The sequence below is a fragment of the Mustela erminea genome, chromosome 14, assembly GCF_009829155.1.
Source record: "Mustela erminea isolate mMusErm1 chromosome 14, mMusErm1.Pri, whole genome shotgun sequence".
In the NCBI taxonomy this organism is placed as follows: Eukaryota; Metazoa; Chordata; class Mammalia; order Carnivora; family Mustelidae; genus Mustela; species Mustela erminea.
This window is the reverse complement of record NC_045627.1, coordinates 83,219,536-83,239,327: the sequence shown is the minus strand read 5'-3', so window position 1 is coordinate 83,239,327 and position 19,792 is coordinate 83,219,536. Positions and strand designations below refer to the sequence as shown.

The following is a 19,792-nucleotide window of genomic DNA, read 5'->3' as shown; positions in this document are numbered from 1 at the left end:
GGAGATCAGTGTCTCTGCCAACATTCTGAAATGTTACAACAGCCTTGATGGCCACCGGACCACACATATAGCAAAGACCATAGAATACTTAACATCAGAAGAGTTAGCATTTAGTGAGCACATTCTATGTACCAGGCACTATGTTAACTTTAGTCCAGTAAACTTATTGCTTTCCTCTGGGAAATATTGGGGTGGGATGCAGAGACTCAAAAACTATTCTGCATCAGAGGATCATTCCTAAGAATCAGGAGATGTGAACAGCGCAAGTGTCCTGCAATTCAGGACTAGTTCACTATTTCTTACTCATAGCTGTGTAATGAAATACAAGGCAGGCATTTAAATGGCTGGGGAGAAAATATTCAATGACAGAATCAAGTGGCCATATCATTTCTTAAGAGCGAGGGAAAGCTATCGAGCAACAGCCACGAGGTAAACTTTACTTGAAAGGATCGATGATTGGTGAAAATATCCATTCATTGTCTCCCTTCCTTCTCTCAAACTTCTGAGACACCCCAAGAAATGCAGCATTTAAGTTTCTTCTTTGAATAACAACTTATTTCACTTGCTTAGAGGAAGGCGAAGTAGGTCTCCTCATTAAAATGAAAGTCATCCACCCGGCAGCGGGATAAAAAGGCTGAGTGTCTGGAAGGTAGAGGCTGGCTGTGTGGGCACCTTGGGAGCCGTATACAGCAGGGACATTGTACTGACAGGCTGACCTGGGCTGTGCATTGACAGACCCCGGCTGATTCCTCAGCCCAAGCCCTCAGGTGGACAAACGTGTGACTTACCAGTACTGGTTGCAGGTGATGAGTGCCACCAATCTGGAAGGAAAGTGAAGTGATTTTAGGATTTTATTGGGAAAGTTTTCATTCCATGGTCATTAGTTTGTAAGGAAACGTAACTCTACATAAGTCTCTCCCTGAAAACGACACTTTTCAGAACCTGGACAAATCCAGTGTGCACTGCGAATGGCCCAGTTGGGCGAGAGTATGGAGCTACACTATGCAACAGACTTGGCACTGAATGTTTTCACTGGGGGACAAAGGAAACCTTGGGGATTACTCTCCCAACGGGATAGGATTCTTGAACACACAAGCCGTGGTTGGCGTTTTCCTTGTCTTATCTTTCAAATGATCACAATTCTGACTTGAGCAGTTGCTCTGCTCTGAAATGAGCAGAGGAGACCAAAAATCCTTCCGCTGTAGCTCCTCCTGGCAAACCTGGCAGTGGACAGTGGCAGGGTATCCCAGTGGACCCTGAGGCTAAGCTAAGTTGGAGCCAAAGCACTGGGGATGCAGCTGGTCACTGTAACAAATACTAGAGTCCTCCAAGAGAAGGGCCAGACCTCTTCTTTAGTTACTGCAAACATGAGAGTTAAATTCCAGAGAGGAAACATGCTGGGCTGGGATACAGCTACTCACCTGGGGTAGTAGCAGTGCTTTGTACTCCTATAAAAAAAAGAGGACACGTTGTCAGTTTCTGGGAAGACTGTGCAGAAAGAAGCCTTACGGGGTCCAGAGAACCAGAAATGCTGAGTGCCTGACCCCTTGTCGCTAAGAAGACTTTCAGAGAGGGGTCCTGTGGTAGCCGAACAATGGATACCACCAAAAAAAAAAAAAGTACTGCAGGAATTTGTTCTCACAACTTTTATGCGCACTAACACACGGCTGTTCGACGGGCTGATAAAGATGCTGTGTCCTCCTGTGAAACACAGCACATCAGTATGGTTGGAGATTGGTGATGCACGTTCCTCTCAAGCTAAGAGGGAAAATGGCCGCCCTTCAGCAAACTCAGGAGGATGAAGCGACCGTGAGAGAAAATAGCACTTCTAGAGAATTAACAAGCAGAAGTGGAGGCTCCAAATCTTGAGGACCCACCTGAGCAGACGACACCAGCATCTTCTCCATGGCCACAGTTGTGCGAGTTCCAGCCGTTGTGAGGGCAGCTCCACAGGTAGGACTCGTGCCCGGAGCAGCGCACGTCGTCCAGCACAATCGGCCCTGAGCCTTGACCAAACCGGGCACTTCCGGGGGCCGACCTGGCCCAGCCGCAGCCCAGCTGCCTGCACACCACGTTGGCGTCATTGGTGTCCCAGCTGTCGTCACACACGGTGCCCCAAGAGCCTCGGTACAGGACCTCCACGCGGCCCTGACAACGGTCACCTCCGTTCACCAGCCTCAGGGCCAAGCCGGAATCAGTCCCTGAGGGATCCAGAACAGAAATCTCCCTTCGTGTCTCTCTCAAGCTCATAAGCTTACAACATTTGTAAGACCCAAGGCTTGAACCCGAACTAATCCCCTGGGCACGGAATGACCTTCAACATGCCAAAGGTCAATCGTCAGCACAGGGAAGAGCAGAGACGTCCCAGTCAGCTCAAGGCTGAGAATGCTCCACTGAAAGAAGCAACCCAGGACCTGGATGGAAGTGAGGGGGTGGACAAGCCTAATGCGCCCTGGGCACACCCAGCATGGAACTCTCCAGCCACTGGGGCATGACGGGATCCGTGCCTCAGTGGACAACTTCTAGTCTTCCGTAGCATTCTGACTTGATTCTGCCAACATCCCAGGAAGGGATGTCCCTCGGAAAGATAGGTACCAGCCCAGCACATGGCCCTCCTCGTCTCAGGGCTTGACCCCATGGCCTGGGAGCCACAAGACCAGCATAGTTCCAGCAGTCCTAGAGAGGCCTCCAGGGCTTCCTGGGAGCCCCTGGGGAAGGACCTTTGTTGAACATAAGCCCAGAATCCCCATGGAATCAGTGGGCCACCCTGTAAGATCAGACCCGGGATCTGATCTTCAGAGAATTCTTTCTCTATCCCCCAGCGACACACAACACGTGCGCGCGCGCACACACACACACACTCACACACACGAAGGAGGTTATGGAAGGACACACCATGAGATGCCTCCTGTCACTTCCAAACCCAAGCTTTATCTAGAAGCTGAAAATGATCCTGGGTGTGTGGATGAAATACTTACCAAAATCTGTGGTTGAAGCTGTGGTGGTGGAGAACCAGGTGGTGTCTGTATAGGGCAACAACAGTAAAGATCAGAGTTAGACATCATGGAAAGCATTTTGTGAAAACTGTTTGTGGCAGGCATGGTGAACGTTGTCCATCTGTATCCTGCCACACTCCCCCTGTTCTAGTCTCCTGCCCTACTAGCTCTTCCGGGACAAAGGCGCTGGGGAAGCCAACCAGGTGCCTCCACATCTCTAAGCCTGGCTTGCTCTTATGTCCCGTAGAAAACATTTGCCACGCTTCTCTCTTGACTCATGTAGATCTGAGGGATTTGGCATAGCAAGCTTGGCGGAAAGAGTCAGGGGTGCTGAGGGTCCCTGTGGAGCCAAATAGCTCTCTCAGGACATAGAGCATCTCCACCATCTGGGACACTCCCATCCCTTGCAACTGCCTTGTTAGAAGCACATCTGCATCAAAGGAATCGGGGGCTGTCCATGACCCAGGGACAGGAGCCAGCCTGCCCTGCTGGCTCTTTGGTAGGAGGGCGCCAGTCCTCAGTGTCCATTCTCCCACTCAACCTATCTGCCCGGATTACAGGAGAGCTGAGATTCATGACGCACGGGCCAGTTTCTGGAACCGCAGGAAGCCATTTATTGGGACAGTTTCCCCATACTGCATGGAACTTCATGGACTCATGGGAAGGTGACACTCTTAAGAATGCGACCTCCAGTTAAGACTCCTGTGAATCCCACATCTAGTTAAGGATTGCCAGGATCTCAGTGACAGTGGGGACCATTAAAGTGTCCACAGCTTCTCCAAAGAGCAGTGGTTGTGCCAGCGCGACAGCAGGGTGAGAGGGACATAATAGCCTGAGGATTGTAGCCACGGACTCACCTGGCTGGCGAGTTGTGAACTGAGGCCAAGTGGCTGAGAGAAAGAAACAAGAGTCAGTCACACAGCACACAGGTGCCCCAACGGGACCAAGGGTTGAAGAAACTGAGCTATACCACCTGAGATCCAGTTTCTACATGCCGTAAGGCACACTGAGCCAGGGACTCAGGGAGCCAGGACTGAATCCCTCAGTCCTCTGGGAGCTGAGGGAGGAGATCAGTGTCTCTGCCAACATTCTGAAATGTTACAACAGCCTTGATGGCCACCGGACCACACATATAGCAAAGACCATAGAATACTTAACATCAGAAGAGTTAGCATTTAGTGAGCACATTCTATGTACCAGGCACTATGTTAACTTTAGTCCAGTAAACTTATTGCTTTCCTCTGGGAAATATTGGGGTGGGATGCAGAGACTCAAAAACTATTCTGCATCAGAGGATTATTCCTAAGAATCAGGAGATGTGAACAGCGCAAGTGTCCTGCAATTCAGGACTAGTTCACTATTTCTTACTCATAGCTGTGTAATGAAATACAAGGCAGGCATTTAAATGGCTGGGGAGAAAATATTCAATGACAGAATCAAGTGGCCATATCATTTCTTAAGAGCGAGGGAAAGCTATCGAGCAACAGCCACGAGGTAAACTTTACTTGAAAGGATCAATGATTGGTGAAAATATCCATTCATTGTCTCCCTTCCTTCTCTCAAACTTCTGAGACACCCCAAGAAATGCAGCATTTAAGTTTCTTCTTTGAATAACAACTTATTTCACTTGCTTAGAGGAAGGCGAAGTAGGTCTCCTCATTAAAATGAAAGTCATCCACCCGGCAGCGGGATAAAAAGGCTGAGTGTCTGGAAGGTAGAGGCTGACTGTGTGTGGGCACCTTGGGAGCCGTATACAGCAGGGAGATTGTACTGACAGGCTGACCTGGGCTGTGCATTGACAGACCCTGGCTGTTTCCAACAGCCCAAGACCCAGGTAGACAAACGTGAGACTTACCAGTATTGGTTGCAGGTGATGAGTGCCACCAATCTGGAAGGAAAGTGAAGTGATTTTAGGATTTTATTGGGAAAGTTTTCATTCCATGGTCAATAGTTTGTAAGGAAACATAACTCTACACAAATCTCACCCTGAGGGCCTCACTTCTCAGAACCTGGACAATTCCAGTGTGCACTGCGAATGGCCCAGATGGGCGAGAGTATGGAGCTACCCTGCGCAACAGACTTGGCACTGAATGTTTTCACTGGGGGACAAAGGAAACCTTGGGGATTACTCTCCCAAAGGGATAGGATTCCTGAACACACAAGCCATGGTTGGCTTTTTCCTTGTCTTATCTTTCAAATGATCACAATTCTGATGTGAGCAGTTACTCTTCTCTGAAATGAGCAGAGGAGACCAAAAATCCTTCCGCTGCAGCTTCTCTGGGCAAACCTGGCAGTGGACAGTGGCAGGGGATCCCGGTGGGCCCTGAGGCTAAGCTAAGTTGGAGCCAAAGCCCTGGGGACACAGCAGGTCACTGTAACAAATACTAGAGTCCTCCAAGAGAAGGGCCAGACCTCTTCTTTAGTTACTGCAAATATGAGAGTTAAATTCCAGAGAGGAAACATGCTGGGCTGGGATACAGCTACTCACCTGGGGTAGTAGCAGTGCTTTGTACTCCTACAAAAAAAAAGAGGACATGTTGTCAGTTTCTGGGAAGAGTGTGCAGAAAGAAGCCTTACGGGGTCCAGAGAACCAGAAATGCTGAGTGCCTGACGCCCTGTCGCTAAAAAGACTTTCAGAGAAGGGTCCCGTGGTAGCAAAACAGTGGATACGACCAAAAAAAAAGTACTGCAGGAATTTGTTCTCACAACTTATATGTCCACCAACACACGGCTGTTCGACGGGCTGATAAAATGCTGTGTCCTCCTGTGAAACACAGCCACATCACTATGGTTGGAGATTGGTGATGCAGGTTCCTCTCAAGCTAAGAGGAAAAATGGCTGCCCTTCAGCAAACTCAGAAAGATGAAGCGACCGTGAGAGAAAATAGCACTTCTAGAGAATTAACAAGCGGAAGTAGAGGCTCAAAATCTTGAAGACCCACCTGAGCAGATGACACCAGCATCTTCTCCATGGCCACAGTTGTGCGAGTTCCAGCCGTTGTGAGGGCAGCTCCACAGGTAGGACTCGTGCCCGGAGCAGCGCACGTCGTCCAGCACAATCGGCCCTGAGCCTTGACCAAACCGGGCACTTCCGGGGGCCGACCTGGCCCAGCCGCAGCCCAGCTGCCTGCACACCACGTTGGCGTCATTGGTGTCCCAGCTGTCGTCACACACGGTGCCCCAAGAGCCTCGGTACAGGACCTCCACGCGGCCCTGACAACGGTCTCCTCCGTTCACCAGCCTCAGGGCCAAACCGGAATCAGTCCCTGAGGGATCCAGAACAGAAATCTCCCTTCGTGTCTCTCTCAAGCTCATAAGCTTACAACATTTGTAAGACCCAAGGCTTGATCCCGAACTAATCCCCTGGGCACGGAATGACCTTCAACATGCCAAAGGTCAATCGTCAGCACAGGGAAGAGCAGACATCCCAGTCAGCTCACAGCTGAGGACGCTCCACTGAATGAAGCAACCCAGGACTTGGATGGAAGTGAGGGGGTGGACAAGCCTAATGCGCCCTGGGCACACCCAGCATGGAGCTCTCTAGCCACTCGGGCAGGACGGGATCTGTGCCTCAGTGGACAACTTCTAGTCTTCCGTAGCATTCTGACATGATTCTGCCAACATCCTAGGAAGGGATGTCCCTCGGAAAGAGAGGTACCAGCCCAGCACACGGCCATCCTCCTCTCAGGACTCGACCCCATGGCCTGGGAGCCACAGGACGAGCATAGTTCCAGCAGTCCTAGAGAGGCCTCCAGGGCTTCCACGGAGCCCCTGGGAGAGGACATTTGCTGAACATGAGCCCAGGATCCCCATGGAATCAGTGGGCTACCCTGTAAGATGAGACCCGGGATCTGATCTTCAGAGAATTCTCTCTCTATCCCCCAGCGACACACACGTGCGCGCGCACACACACACACAGGAAGGAGGTTAGGGAAGGACACACCATGAGATGTCTCATGTCACTTCCAAACCCAAGCTTTATCTAGAAGCTGAAAATGATCCTGGGAGGGTGGACGAAATACTTACTGAAACCTGTGGTTGAAGCTGCGGTGGTGGCGAACCAGGTGGTGTCTGTATAGGGCAAAAACAGTAAAGATCAGAGTTAGACATCATGGAAAGCATTTTGTGAAAACGGTTTGTGGCAGGCATGGTGAACGTTGTCCATCTGTATCCTGCCACACTCCCCCTGCTCTAGTCTCCTGCTCTACTAGCTTTTCCGGGACAAAGTCGCTGGGGAAGCCAGCCAGGTGCCTCCACATCTCTAAGCCTGGCTTTTTCTTATGTCCCGTAGAAAACGTTTGCCACGCGTCTCTCTTGACTCATGTAGATCTGAGGGCTTTGGCATAGCAAAGCTTGGCGGAAAGAGTAAGGGGTTCTGAGGGTCACTATGGAGCCAAATAGCTCTCTCAGGACAAAGAACTACTCGTCACCTGGGACACTCCCATCCCGTCCAACTGCTGTCTCTGCCTCGTTAGAAGCACATCTGTGTCAAAGGAATCTGGCCCTGTCCCTGACCCAGGGACCAGCCTGCCCTGCTGGCTCTTTGGTAGGAGGGCGCCAGTCCTCAGTGTCCATTCTCCCACTCAACCTATCTGCCCGGATTACAGGAGAGCTGAGATTCATGGTGCATGGGCCAGTTCTCTGAAACCGCAGGAAGTCATTTATTGGGACAGTTTCCCCATACTGAATGGAACTTCATGGACTCATGGGAAGGTGACACTCTTAAGAATGCGACCTCCAGTTAAGACTCTTGTGAATCCCACATCTAGTTAAGGATTGCCAGGATCTCAGTGACAGTGGGGACCATTAAAGTGTCCATAGCCTCTCCAAAGAGCAGTGGTTGTGCCAGCGTGACAGCAGGGTGAGGGGGACATAATAGCCTGAGGATTGTAGCCGCGGACTCACCTGGCTGGCGAGTTGTGAACTGAGGCCAAGTGGCTGAGAGAAAGAAACAAGAGTCAGTCACACAGCACACAGGTGCCCCAACGGGACCAAGGATGAAGAAACTGAGCTATACCACCTGAGATCCAGTTTCTACATGCCGTAAGGCACACTGAGCCAGGGACTCAGGGAGCCAGGACTGAATCCCTCAGTCCTCTGGGAGCTGAGGGAGGAGATCAGTGTCTCTGCCAACATTCTGAAATGTTACAACAGCCTTGATGGCCACCGGACCACACATATAGCAAAGACCATAGAATACTTAACATCAGAAGAGTTAGCATTTAGTGAGCACATTCTATGTACCAGGCACTATGTTAACTTTAGTCCAGTAAACTTATTGCTTTCCTCTGGGAAATATTGGGGAGGGATGCAGAGACACCAATACTACTCTGCATCAGAGGATCATTCCTAAGAATCAGGAGATGTGAACAGCGCAAGTGTCCTGCAATTCAGGACTAGTTCACTATTTCATGCTCACAGCTGTGTAATGAAATACAAGGCAGGCATTTAAACGGCTGGGGAGAAAATATCCAATGACGGAATCAAGTGGCCATATCATTTCTTAAGAGCGAGGGAAAGCTATCGAGCAATAGCCACGAGGTAAACTTTACTTGGAAGGATAGATTATTGGTGAAAATATCCATTCCTTGTCTCCCTTCCTTCTCTCAAAGCTTCTGAGGTACCCCAAGAAATGCAGCCTTTTAGTCTCTTCTTTGAAGAACATCTTATTTCACTTACATAGAAGGAGGGGAAGTAGGTCTCCTCATTAAAACGAAAGTCATCCACCCGGCAGCGGAATAAAAAGGCTGAGTGTCTGGAAGGTAGAGGCTGGCTGTGTGTGGGCACCTTGGGAGCCGTATACAGCAGGGAGATTGTACTGACAGGCTGACCTGGGCTGTGCATTGACAGACACAGGCTGCTTCCACAGCCCAAGCCCTCAGTGGACAAACGTGAGACTTACCAGCCGTGCTGGCAGGTGATGAGTGCCACCAATCTGGAAGGAAAGTGAAGTGATTTTAGGATTTCATTGGGAATGTTTTCATTCCATGGTCAATAGTTTCTAAGGAAACGTAACTCTGCACACGTTTCTCCCTGACGGCTGCACTTCTCAGAACCTGGACAAATCCAGTGTGCACTGCGAATGGCCCAGATGGGCGAGAGTATGGAGCTACCCTGCGCAACAGACTTGGCACTGAATGTTTTCACTGGGGGGCAAGGAAACCTTGGGGATTACTCTCCCAAAGGGATAGGATTCCTGAACACACAAGCCATGGTTGGCTTTTTCCTTGTCTTATCTTTCAAATGATCACAATTCTGGCTTGTGGAGGAGACCAAAAATCCTTCCGCTGCAGCTCCTCTGGGCAAACCTGGCAGCGGACGGTGGCAGGGGATCCCGGTGGGCCCTGAGGCTAAGCTAAGTTGGAGCCAAAGCCCTGGGGACACAGCTGGTCCCTGTAACAAATACTAGAGTCCTCCAAGAGAAGGGCCAGAACTCTTCTTTAGTTTCTGGAAACATGAGAGTTGAATTCCATAGAGGACATGCTGGGCTGGGATACAGCTACTCACCTGGGGTAGTAGCAGTGCTTTGTACTCCTACAAAAAAAAGAGGACATGTTGTCAGTTTCTGGGAAGAGTGTGCAGAAAGAAGCCTTACGGGGTCCAGAGAACCAGAAATGCTGAGTGCCTGACCCCTTGTCACTGAGAAGACTTTCAGAGAGGGGTCCTGTGGTAGCTGAACAGTGGATACCACCAAAAAAAAAAAAAAAAAAAATACTGCAGGAATTTGTTCTCACAACTTTTATGCCCACTAACACAAGTCTGTTCGACGGGCTGATAAAGATGCTGTGTCCTCCCATGAAACACAGCCACATCAGTATGGTTGGAGATTGGTGATGCACATTCCTCTCAAGCTAAGAGGGAAAATGGCCGCCCTTCAACAAACTCAGGAAGATGAAGCGACCGTGAGAGAAAATAGCACTTCTAGAGAATTAACAAGCAGAAGTGGAGGCTCCCAATCTTGAGGACCCACCTGAGCAGACGACACCAGCATCTTCTCCATGGCCACAGTTGTGCGAGTTCCAGCCGTTGTGAGGGCAGCTCCACAGGTAGGACTCGTGCCCGGAGCAGCGCACGTCGTCCAGCACAATCGGCCCTGAGCCTTGACCAAACCGGGCACTTCCGGGGGCCGACCTGGCCCAGCCGCAGCCCAGCTGCCTGCACACCACGTTGGCGTCATTGGTGTCCCAGCTGTCGTCACACACGGTGCCCCAAGAGCCTCGGTACAGGACCTCCACGCGGCCCTGACAACGGTCACCTCCGTTCACCAGCCTCAGGGCCAAACCGGAATCAGTCCCTGAGGGATCCAGAACAGAAATCTCCCTTCGTGTCTCTCTCAAGCTCATAAGCTTACAACATTTGTAAGACCCAAGGCTTGATCCCGAACTAATCCCCTGGGCACGGAATGACCTTCAATATGCCAAAGGTCAATCATCAGCACAGGGAAGAGCGGAGACGTCCCAGTCAGCTCAAGGCTGAGGATGCTCCACTGAAAGAAGCAACCCAGGACTTGGATGGAAGTGAGGGGGTGGACAAGCCTAATGCGCCCTGGGCACACCCAGCATGGAGCTCTGCAGCCACTGGGGCATGACGGGACCCGTGCCTCAGTGGACAACTTCTAGTCTTCCGTAGCATTCTGACTCGGTTCTGCCAACATCCCAGGAAGGAATGCCCCTCAGGAAGAGAGGTACAACCCCAGCACATGGCCCTCCTCGTCTCAGGGCTGACCCAATGGCCTGGGAGCCACAAGACCAGCATAGTTCCAGCAGTCCTAGAGAGGCCTCCAGGGCTTCCTGGGAGACCCTGGGGGAGGACCTTTGCTGAACATAAGCCCAGAATCCCCATGGAATCAGTGGGCACTCTGTAAGATGAACCCGGGATCTGATCTTCAGAGACTTCTCTCTCTATCCGCCAGTGACACACACGCACGCACACACACACACACACACACACACACACACACAGGAGGTTATGGAAGGACACACCTGAGATACCTCCTTTCACTTCCAAACCAAAGCTTTATCTAGAAGCAGAGAATGATTCTGGGAGGGTGGACGAAATACTTACCAAAATCTGTGGTTGAAGCTGTGGTGGTGGCGAACCAGGTGGTGTCTGTATAGGGCAAAAACAGTAAAGATCAGAGTTAGACAGAATGGAAAGCATTTTGTGAAAATTGCATATGGCAGGCATGGTGAACGTAATCCATCTGCAACCATGCCACACTCCCCCTGCTCTAGTCTCCTGCTCTGCTAGCTTTTCCAGGACAAAGGCGTTGGAGAAGCGAACTAGGTGCCTCCACATCTCTAAGCCTGGCTTGCTCTTTTGTCCCGTAGAAAACGTTTGCCACGCGTCTCTCTTGAGTCATGTAGATCAGAGGGCTTTGGCATAGCAAAACGTGGCAGAAAGAGTCAGTGGTGCTGAGGGTCCCTATGGAGCCAAATAGCTCTCTCAGGACATAGAACTCCTCCGTCACCTGGGACACTCCCATCCCTTGCAACTGCCTTGTTAGAAGCACATCTGCGTCAAGGAATCGGGGGTTGTCCATGACCCAGGGACAGGAGCCAGCCTGCCCTGCTGGCTCTTTGGTAGGAGGGCGCCAGTCCTCAGTGTCCATTCTCCCACTCAACCTATCTGCCCGGATTACACGAGAGCTGAGATTCATGGCGCACGGGCCAGTTCTCTGACGCCGCGGGCAGCCATTTATTGGGACAGTTTCCCCATACTGCATGGAACTTCATGGACTCAGGGGAAGGTGACACTCTTAAGAATGCAACCTCCAGTTAAGACTCCTGTGAATCCCACATCTAGTTAAGGATTGCCAGGATCTCAGTGACAGTGGGGACCATTAAAGTGTCCACAGCCTCTCCGAAGAGCAGTGGTTGTGCCAGCGTTGACAGCAGGGTGAGAGGGACATAATAGCCTGAGGATTGTAGCCGCGGACTCACCTGGCTGGCGAGTTGTGAACTGAGGCCAAGTGGCTGAGAGAAAGAAACAAGAGTCAGTCACACAGCACACAGGTGCCCCAACGGGACCAAGGATGAAGAAACTGAGCTATACCACCTGAGATCCAGTTTCTACATGCCGTAAGGCACACTGAGCCAGGGACTCAGGGAGCCAGGACTGAATCCCTCAGTCCTCTGGGAGCTGAGGGAGGAGATCAGTGTCTCTGCCAACATTCTGAAATGTTACAACAGCCTTGATGGCCACCGGACCACACATATAGCAAAGACCATAGAATACTTAACATCAGAAGAGTTAGCATTTAGTGAGCACATTCTATGTACCAGGCACTATGTTAACTTTAGTCCAGTAAACTTATTGCTTTCCTCTGGGAAATATTGGGGAGGGATGCAGAGACTCCAATACTACTCTGCATCAGAGGATCATTCCTAAGAATCAGGAGATGTGAACAGCGCAAGTGTCCAGCAATTCAGGACTAGTTCACTATTTCTTGCTCATAGCTGTGTAATGAAATACAAGGCAGGCATTTAAACGGCTGGGGAGAAAATATCTAATGACAGAATCAAGTGGCCATATCATTTCTTAAGAGCGAGGGATAGCTATTGAGCGACAGCCACGAGGTAAACTTTACTTGGAAAGGATCGATGATTGGTGAAAATATCCATTCATTGTCTCCCTTCCTTCTCTCAAACTTCTGAGATACCCCAAGAAATGCAGCATTTAAATTTCTTCTTTGAAGAACAACCTATTTCACTTCCTTAGAAGAAGGGGAAGTAGGTCTCCTCATTAAAACGAAAGTCATCCACCCGGCAGCGGGATAAAAAGGCTGAGCGTCTGGAAGGTAGAGGCTGGCTGTGTGTGGGCACCTTGGGAGCCGTATACAGCAGGGAGATTGTACTGACAGGCTGACCTGGGCTGTGCATTGACAGACACAGGCTTTTTCCACAGCCCAAGCCCTCAGGTGGACAAACGTGAGACTTACCAGTATTGGTTGCAGATGATGAGTGCCACCAATCTGGAAGGAAAGTGAAGTGATTTTAGGATTTTATTGGGAAAGTTTTCATTCCATGGTCATTAGTTTTTAAGGAAACTTAATTCTACACAAATCTCTCCCTGACGGCAGCACTTCTCAGAACCTGGACAAATCCAGTGTGCACTGGGAATGGCCCAGATGGGCGAGAGTATGGAGCTACCCTGCGCAACAGACTTGGCACTGAATGTTTTCACTGGGGGGCAAGGAAACCTTGGGGATTACTCTCCCAACGGGATAGGAATCCTGAACACACAAGCCGTGGTTGGCGTTTTCCTTGTCTTATCTTTCAAATGATCACAATTCTGGCTTGAGCAGTTGCTCTCCTCTGAAATGAGCAGAGGAGACCAAAAATCCTTCCGCTGCAGCTTCTCTGGGCAAACCTGGCAGCGGACGGTGGCAAGGGTTTTCTGTGGGCCCTGAGGCTAAGTTAAGTTGGAGCCAAACCCCTGGGGACGCAGCTGGTCACTGTAACAAATACTAGAGACTTCCAAGAGAAGGGCCAGACCTCTTCTTTAGTTTCTGGAAACATGAGAGTTGAATTCCAGAGAGGAAGCATGCTGGGCTGGGATACAGCTACTCACCTGGGGTAGTAGCAGTGCTTTGTACTCCTACAAAAAATAGAGGACACGTTGTCAGTCTCTGGAAAGACTGTGCAGAAATAAGCCTTACGGGATCCAGAGAACCAGAAATGCTGAATGCCGGAACCCCCTGTCGCTAAGAAGACTTTCAGAGAGGGACCCGTTAGCCTTACAGAGGATACCACAAAAAAAGAAAAAAACGTGCTGCAGGAATTTGTTCTGACAACTTTTATGCCCACTAACACACAGCTGTTCGACGGGCTGATAAAGATGCTGTGTCCTCCCGTGAAACACAGCCACATCAGTATGGTTGGAGATTGGTGATGCACGTTCCTCTCAAGCTAAGAGGAAAAATGGCCGCCCTTCAGCAAACTCAGGAAGATGAAGCGACCGTGAGAGAAAATAACACTTCTAGAGAATTAACAAGCAGAAGTGGAGGCTCCCAATCTTGAGGACCCACCTGAGCAGACGACACCAGCATCTTCTCCATGGCCACAGTTGTGCGAGTTCCAGCCGTTGTGAGGGCAGCTCCACAGGTAGGACTCGTGCCCGGAGCAGCGCACGTCGTCCAGCACAATCGGCCCTGAGCCTTGACCAAACCGGGCACTTCCGGGGGCCGACCTGGCCCAGCCGCAGCCCAGCTGCCTGCACACCACGTTGGCGTCATTGGTGTCCCAGCTGTCGTCACACACGGTGCCCCAAGAGCCTCGGTACAGGACCTCCACGCGGCCCTGACAACGGTCACCTCCGTTCACCAGCCTCAGGGCCAAACCGGAATCAGTCCCTGAGGGATCCAGAACAGAAATCTCCCTTCGTGTCTCTCTCAAGCTCATAAGCTTACAACATTTCTAAGACCCAAGGCTTGATCCCGAACTAATCCCCTGGGCACGGAATGACCTTCAACATGCCAAAGGTCAATCGTCAGCACAGGGAAGAGCAGAGACATCCCAGTCAGCTCAAGGCTGAGGATGCTCCACTGAAAAAAGCAACCCAGGACTTGGATGGAAGTGAGGGGGTGGACAAGCCTAATGCGCCCTGGGCACACCCAGCATGGAGCTCTGCAGCCACTGGGGCATGACGGGACCCGTGCCTCAGAGGACAACTTCCAGTCTTCCGTATCATTCTGACTTGGTTCTGCCAACATCCAGGAAGCGATGCCCCTCGGGAAGAGAGGTACCAGCCCAGCACATGGCCGTCCTCTTCTCAGAGTCGACCCTATGGCCTGGGAGCCACAAGACCAGCATAGTTCCAGCAGTCCTAGAGAGACCTCCAGGGCTTCCACGGAGCCCCTGGGGGAGGACCTTTGCTGAACATGAGCCCAGGATCCCCATGGAATCAGTGGGCCACCCTGTAAGATCAGACCCGGGATCTGATCTTCAGAGACTTCTCTCTCTATCCCTCAGTGACACACACGCACACACAAGCACACACACACTCACACACACACACACACACACACACACACACACGAAGGAGATTATGGAAGGGCACACCATGAGATGCCTCCTTTCACTTCCAAACCCAAGCTTTATCTAGAAGCTGAAAATGATCCTGGGAGGATGGACGAAATACTTACCGAAATCTGTGGTTAAAGCTGTGGTGGTGGCGAACCAGGTGGTGTCTGTATAGGGCAAGAACCGTAAGGACCAGAGTTAGACAGCACGGAAAGCATTTTGTGAAAACCGTTTGTGGCAGGCATTGTGAACGGTTTCCATCTGCATCCTGCCACACTCCCCCTCTTCTAGTTCCTGCTCTACTAGCTTTTCCGGGACAAAGGCGCTGGGGAAGCCAACCTGGTGCCTCCACATCTCTAAGCCTGGCTTGCTCTTTTGTCCCGTAGAAAACGTTTGCCACGCGTCTCTCTTGACTCATGTAGATCTGAGGGCTTTGGCGTAGCAAAAGCTTGGCGGAAAGAGTCAGGGGTGTTGAGGGTCCCTGTGGAGCCAAATAGCTCTCTCAGGACATAGAGCATCTCCACCATCTGGGACACTCCCATCCCTTGCAACTGCTGCCCCTGCCTTTTGGAAGCACATCTGTTTCAAAGGAATCGGGGGCTGTCCCTGACCCAGGGACAAGAGTCAGCCTGCCTTGGTGGCTCTTTGGTAGGAAGGCGCCAGCCTCAGCATCCGTTCTCTCACTCAACTTATCCCCCTGGTTACATGAGAGCTGAGATTCATGGTGCATGGGTCCAGTTCTCCGAAACCACAGACAGCCATCTCTTGGGACAGTTTCCACATACCGGATGGAATTTCATGAACTCATGGGAAGGTGACACTCTTGGGAATCCCACATCCAGTTAAGAATTGCCAGGATCTCAGTTACAGTGGGGAACATTAAAACTCCATAGTTTCTACAAACAGCAGTGGTTTTACCAGTGTGATAGAAGGGTGGGTGGCAGAGAAAAGCCTGAGTGGGGTGGCCGATGACTCACCTGGCTGGATTGTGGACTGAGGCCAAGCAGCTGAGAGAAAGAAACAAGAGTCAGTCACACAGCACACAGGTGCCCCAGCCTGACCAAATGTTGAAGCAACTCAGCATATACCACCTAGGATCATGTTTCTCATGCCCTCAGGTGGACAGAGTCAGGGCCTGCCCTGAATCCCTCAATCCTCTGGGAGCCCCACCCTCTGTCCTGCTGATACTGCCTGCTTTGGTGGGCCAGAGGGTTGGTGTTCCAGGAGGTCGAACGCCCCTGCCTGTCCTAGACGGGCCATCAAAGGCATTGTGTTCCCTTTGCATAGAAACATCAAGAATGAATTGGGGCAGTTAGTCTAGAAGTACCCCAGTTCCACCTGACCAGGTTCATTGCCCCCAAGGTACACAAGGTTTAGGTTTTCTCTAAAGGGTCAATCCAAGCCTCATATTCCTATGTGTTTCTTTAGCATTCCATGTACAATGATGAGGGAACAGAAGCCTGGCAAAGGACAAATCAAAAGCTGACACCCTGCAACATTTCCCCACCCCCACTCCTGGGTGGGACATATGTGACATTCTTTAGGAATCTCCCAACTATCTCTATGTTAATAGCTTGCTAAAAAGGGGGAAAAGACCTTGACAATGACAAGGCCTCTGGTATCCAATATCTTGTAGGTCCTCTTTAGTTATGAAAGTTCTATTGAAACCTCCCATTTCCTTACCTCCCCAACCCCATCCTACATATCGGCCACCCCTCACAACCCGGTGGCAGCAGCTCTTTTTGCCTACAGGACTTGTCCCCAGGCTACAATAAACCACCATTTTTTACCAAAGATATCTCAAGAATTTGTTCTTGGTCATCGGCTCAGGTCCTCCACCCAACTGAGCCTCACTTTTATTCTAGAAATTCATCAGTAGTGAGCTGCCATTCCTTGTACCTTCCCCAGTACTGTACTGCTCCTCACAGCCCCCTGAAATTCAGCGTTGACTGCAATCCTGTTCTCTGAGTCAGCTTCATGGAGGACCCAGAAGAATACAACCATGAAGGACAGAAAGTGGTTTATGTTCCAAGCGTACTCCCAAAGTTATGCCTTGATAATCAGGCCCTGGGACGAGTGGTGTGGGCAGAGCAGATGATCCTACCAAGAAGGAAGAGACCCATATTTTCTGCTCGCTGGATAGTAGATGGCCCTTTCCCCCAGTATGCCATGTTGTTGCCAAGTGATATTGCCCTTCTCTATTGGCCAAATATAGAAAGACAGCAGACCCTACACTCTCCTTTCCGTTGTACTCAGTAACCTGATGCCTGCAGAAAAGCTTGGGAGGCACAGAAAACCTCAGAGAGGATTGGATGTGGGCCTTTTTGTGGGTAGTGTGTTTCCTCCCATCCAAGACCATCTCAGAAAGAGATATGGGTCTATTTCATCCCACCTGAGCAGATGACACCAGCATCTTCTCCATGGCCACAGTTGTGTGAGTTCCAGCCATTGTGAGGGCAGCTCCACAGGTAGGACTCATGCCCGGAGCAGCGCAAATTGTCTAGGACAATTGGCCCTGAGCCTTGACCAAACCGGGCACTTCCAGGGGCTGACATGGCCCAACCACACTCAAGCTGCCTACAGACCACATTGGCATCATTGGTGTCCCAGTCGTCATCACACACAGTGCCCCAGGAGCCTCGGTACAGGATCTCCACGCGACCCTGACAACGGTCACCTCCGTTCACCAGCCTCAGGGCAAAGCCTGAATCAGTCCCTGAGGAATAAAGAATAGAACACCCCCTCTGAGTATATCTCAAGATCATAAGCTAAGAAATTTGTAAGGTCCAAGAGTTTGTTCCTGGCCTAAGTCCCCTGGGCAGGTTTTGACCTTTCAACATGCCCAGAGGTTAATCTTCACCACAGTAAAAGAGCGGAGACATCCCATCAGCCCAAGGCTGAGGACACTCTACTGAAAGAAGCACCCCATGACCTGGATAGAGGTGAGGGGGTGGACAAGCCTAGTCCACACTGGGAGCACCCAGCATGGAGCTCTACAGCTACTTAGGCATGACAGGACCTGTGCATGAATGGGCAACTTACTGCCTTCCATTGCATGCTGACTTGTTTCTGCCAACATCCCAGGAGGTGATGCCCCTTGCGATGAGAGGTGCCATCCCAGCACATGGCCCTCCTCTTCTCAGGGCTCAAACACATGGCCTGGGAGTCATGAGACCAGCATGCTTTCAGCAGTCCTAGAGAGGCCTCCAGGACTTACACTGAGCACCTAGGGAAGGATCTTTACTGAATCTGAGCCCAGGATCTCAATGGAATCAGAGGGCCGCCCTGTAAGATCAGACCCCGGATCTGATCTTCAGGGAATTTTCTCTATCCCCCAGCTACACACATGCAAACACATTCACACACACACACACACACACACACACACACACACACACACACAAACACAGGGAGGAGGATAGGGAAGGACACATCATGAGATGCCTCCCGTTGTTTCCAAACCCAAGCTTTTTGTAGAAGCTGAGAATGATCCCGGGAGGGTGGATGAAATATTTACCAAAATCTGTGGTTGAAGCTGTGGTGGTCGTGAACCAGGTGGTGTCTGTATAGGGCAAGAAAGGAAAGACCACAGTTAGATAGCATGGAAAGCATTTTGTGAAAACCACATGTGGCAGGCATTATGACAGCTGTCCATCTGAATCCTGCCGCATTCCCCCTGGGTGGGCTGTTCAAGTCTCCTGCTCTACTAGCTTTTCTGGGACAAAGGCATTGGGGAGGCCAACCAGGTGCCTCCACATCTCTAAGCCTGGCTTGCTCTTTTATCCCATAGAAAACATTTGCCACGCGTCTCCCTTGACTCATGTAGATCTGAGGGCTTTGGCATAGCAAAACTTAAAGAATGAGGGGTGTTGAGGGTCACCATGGAGCCAAATGGCTCTGTCAGGACCTAGAGCACCTCCAACACCTGGGACACTCCATTCCCTTGCAACTGCTGTCCCTGCCTCGTTAGAAGCACATCTGTGTCAAAGGAATTGGGGGCTGTCCCTGACCCAGGGATAGGAGCTAGCCTGCCCTGGTGGCTCTTTGGTAGGAAGGTGACAGTCCTCAGCATTCATTCTCCCACTCAACCTATCCACCCGGACTACACGAGAGCAGAGATTCATGGTGCATGGGCCAGTTCTCTGAAACTGCAGGAAGCCATTTATTGGGACAGTTTCCCCATACTGGATGGAACTTCATGGACTCATGGGAAGGTGACACTCTTGGGAATCTCACATCCAGTTAAGACTCTTGTGAATCCCACATCTAGTTAAGAATTGCCAGGATCGGGACGCCTGGGTGGCTCAGTTGGTTAAGCAGCTGCCTTTGGCTTAGGTCATGATCCCAGGGTCCTGGGATCGAGTCCCACATCAGGCTCCTTGCTCAGCAGGGAGCCTGCTTCTCCCTCTGCCTCTGCCTGCCTCTCTGTGCCTGTGCTCGCTCACTCTCTCTCCGTCTCTGACAAATAAATAAAAATCTTTAAAAAAAAAAAGAAAAGAAAAAAGAATTGCCAGGATCTCAGTGACAGTGGGGAACATTAAGTGTCCACAGGATCTACAAAGAGCTGTGGTTTGACTAGCATGACGGAAGTAGAGTAGGTGGGAGATAATAGCCTGAGGATAGTAGCCGAGGACTTACCTGGCTGGATTGTGGACTGAGGCCAAGCAGCTGAGAGAAAGAAACAAGAGTCAGACACACAGCACACGTGCCCCAAGTGGACCAAATGTTGAAGAAACTCAGTGAATACCACCTGAGATCACACTTCCACATGCCT

General features: G+C 50.8%; 1 protein-coding gene across 22 annotated transcripts in view; it reads right to left on the bottom strand.

Annotated features, from left to right (window-relative positions):
• Positions 1-19,792, bottom strand: part of DMBT1 (deleted in malignant brain tumors 1) — a 60,904-nt gene that overhangs the window by 20,295 nt on the left and 20,817 nt on the right. For 8 of the 22 annotated variants that reach the window (XM_032313986.1, XM_032313989.1, XM_032313979.1 and 5 more), the window contains 18 exons: positions 19,657-19,686; positions 18,536-18,580; positions 17,411-17,734; positions 15,996-16,025; positions 15,141-15,185; positions 14,025-14,348; positions 13,568-13,594; positions 12,936-12,968; positions 11,938-11,970; positions 11,060-11,104; positions 9,966-10,289; positions 9,503-9,529; positions 4,852-4,884; positions 3,854-3,886; positions 2,979-3,023; positions 1,878-2,201; positions 1,422-1,448; positions 789-821 (listed from right to left, as the gene is read on the bottom strand). In XM_032313986.1, coding sequence (XP_032169877.1) covers positions 789-821; positions 1,422-1,448; positions 1,878-2,201; positions 2,979-3,023; positions 3,854-3,886; positions 4,852-4,884; positions 9,503-9,529; positions 9,966-10,289; positions 11,060-11,104; positions 11,938-11,970; positions 12,936-12,968; positions 13,568-13,594; positions 14,025-14,348; positions 15,141-15,185; positions 15,996-16,025; positions 17,411-17,734; positions 18,536-18,580; positions 19,657-19,686 — 1,782 coding nt within the window. Of the gene's footprint in view, positions 1-788; positions 822-1,421; positions 1,449-1,877; positions 2,202-2,978; positions 3,024-3,853; positions 3,887-4,851; positions 4,885-5,484; positions 5,512-9,502; positions 9,530-9,965; positions 10,290-11,059; positions 11,105-11,937; positions 11,971-12,935; positions 12,969-13,567; positions 13,595-14,024; positions 14,349-15,140; positions 15,186-15,995; positions 16,026-17,410; positions 17,735-18,535; positions 18,581-19,656; positions 19,687-19,792 lie in introns of all 22 variants that reach the window. The other 14 variants (XM_032313987.1, XM_032314001.1, XM_032313994.1 and 11 more) reach the window with 12 other exon arrangements.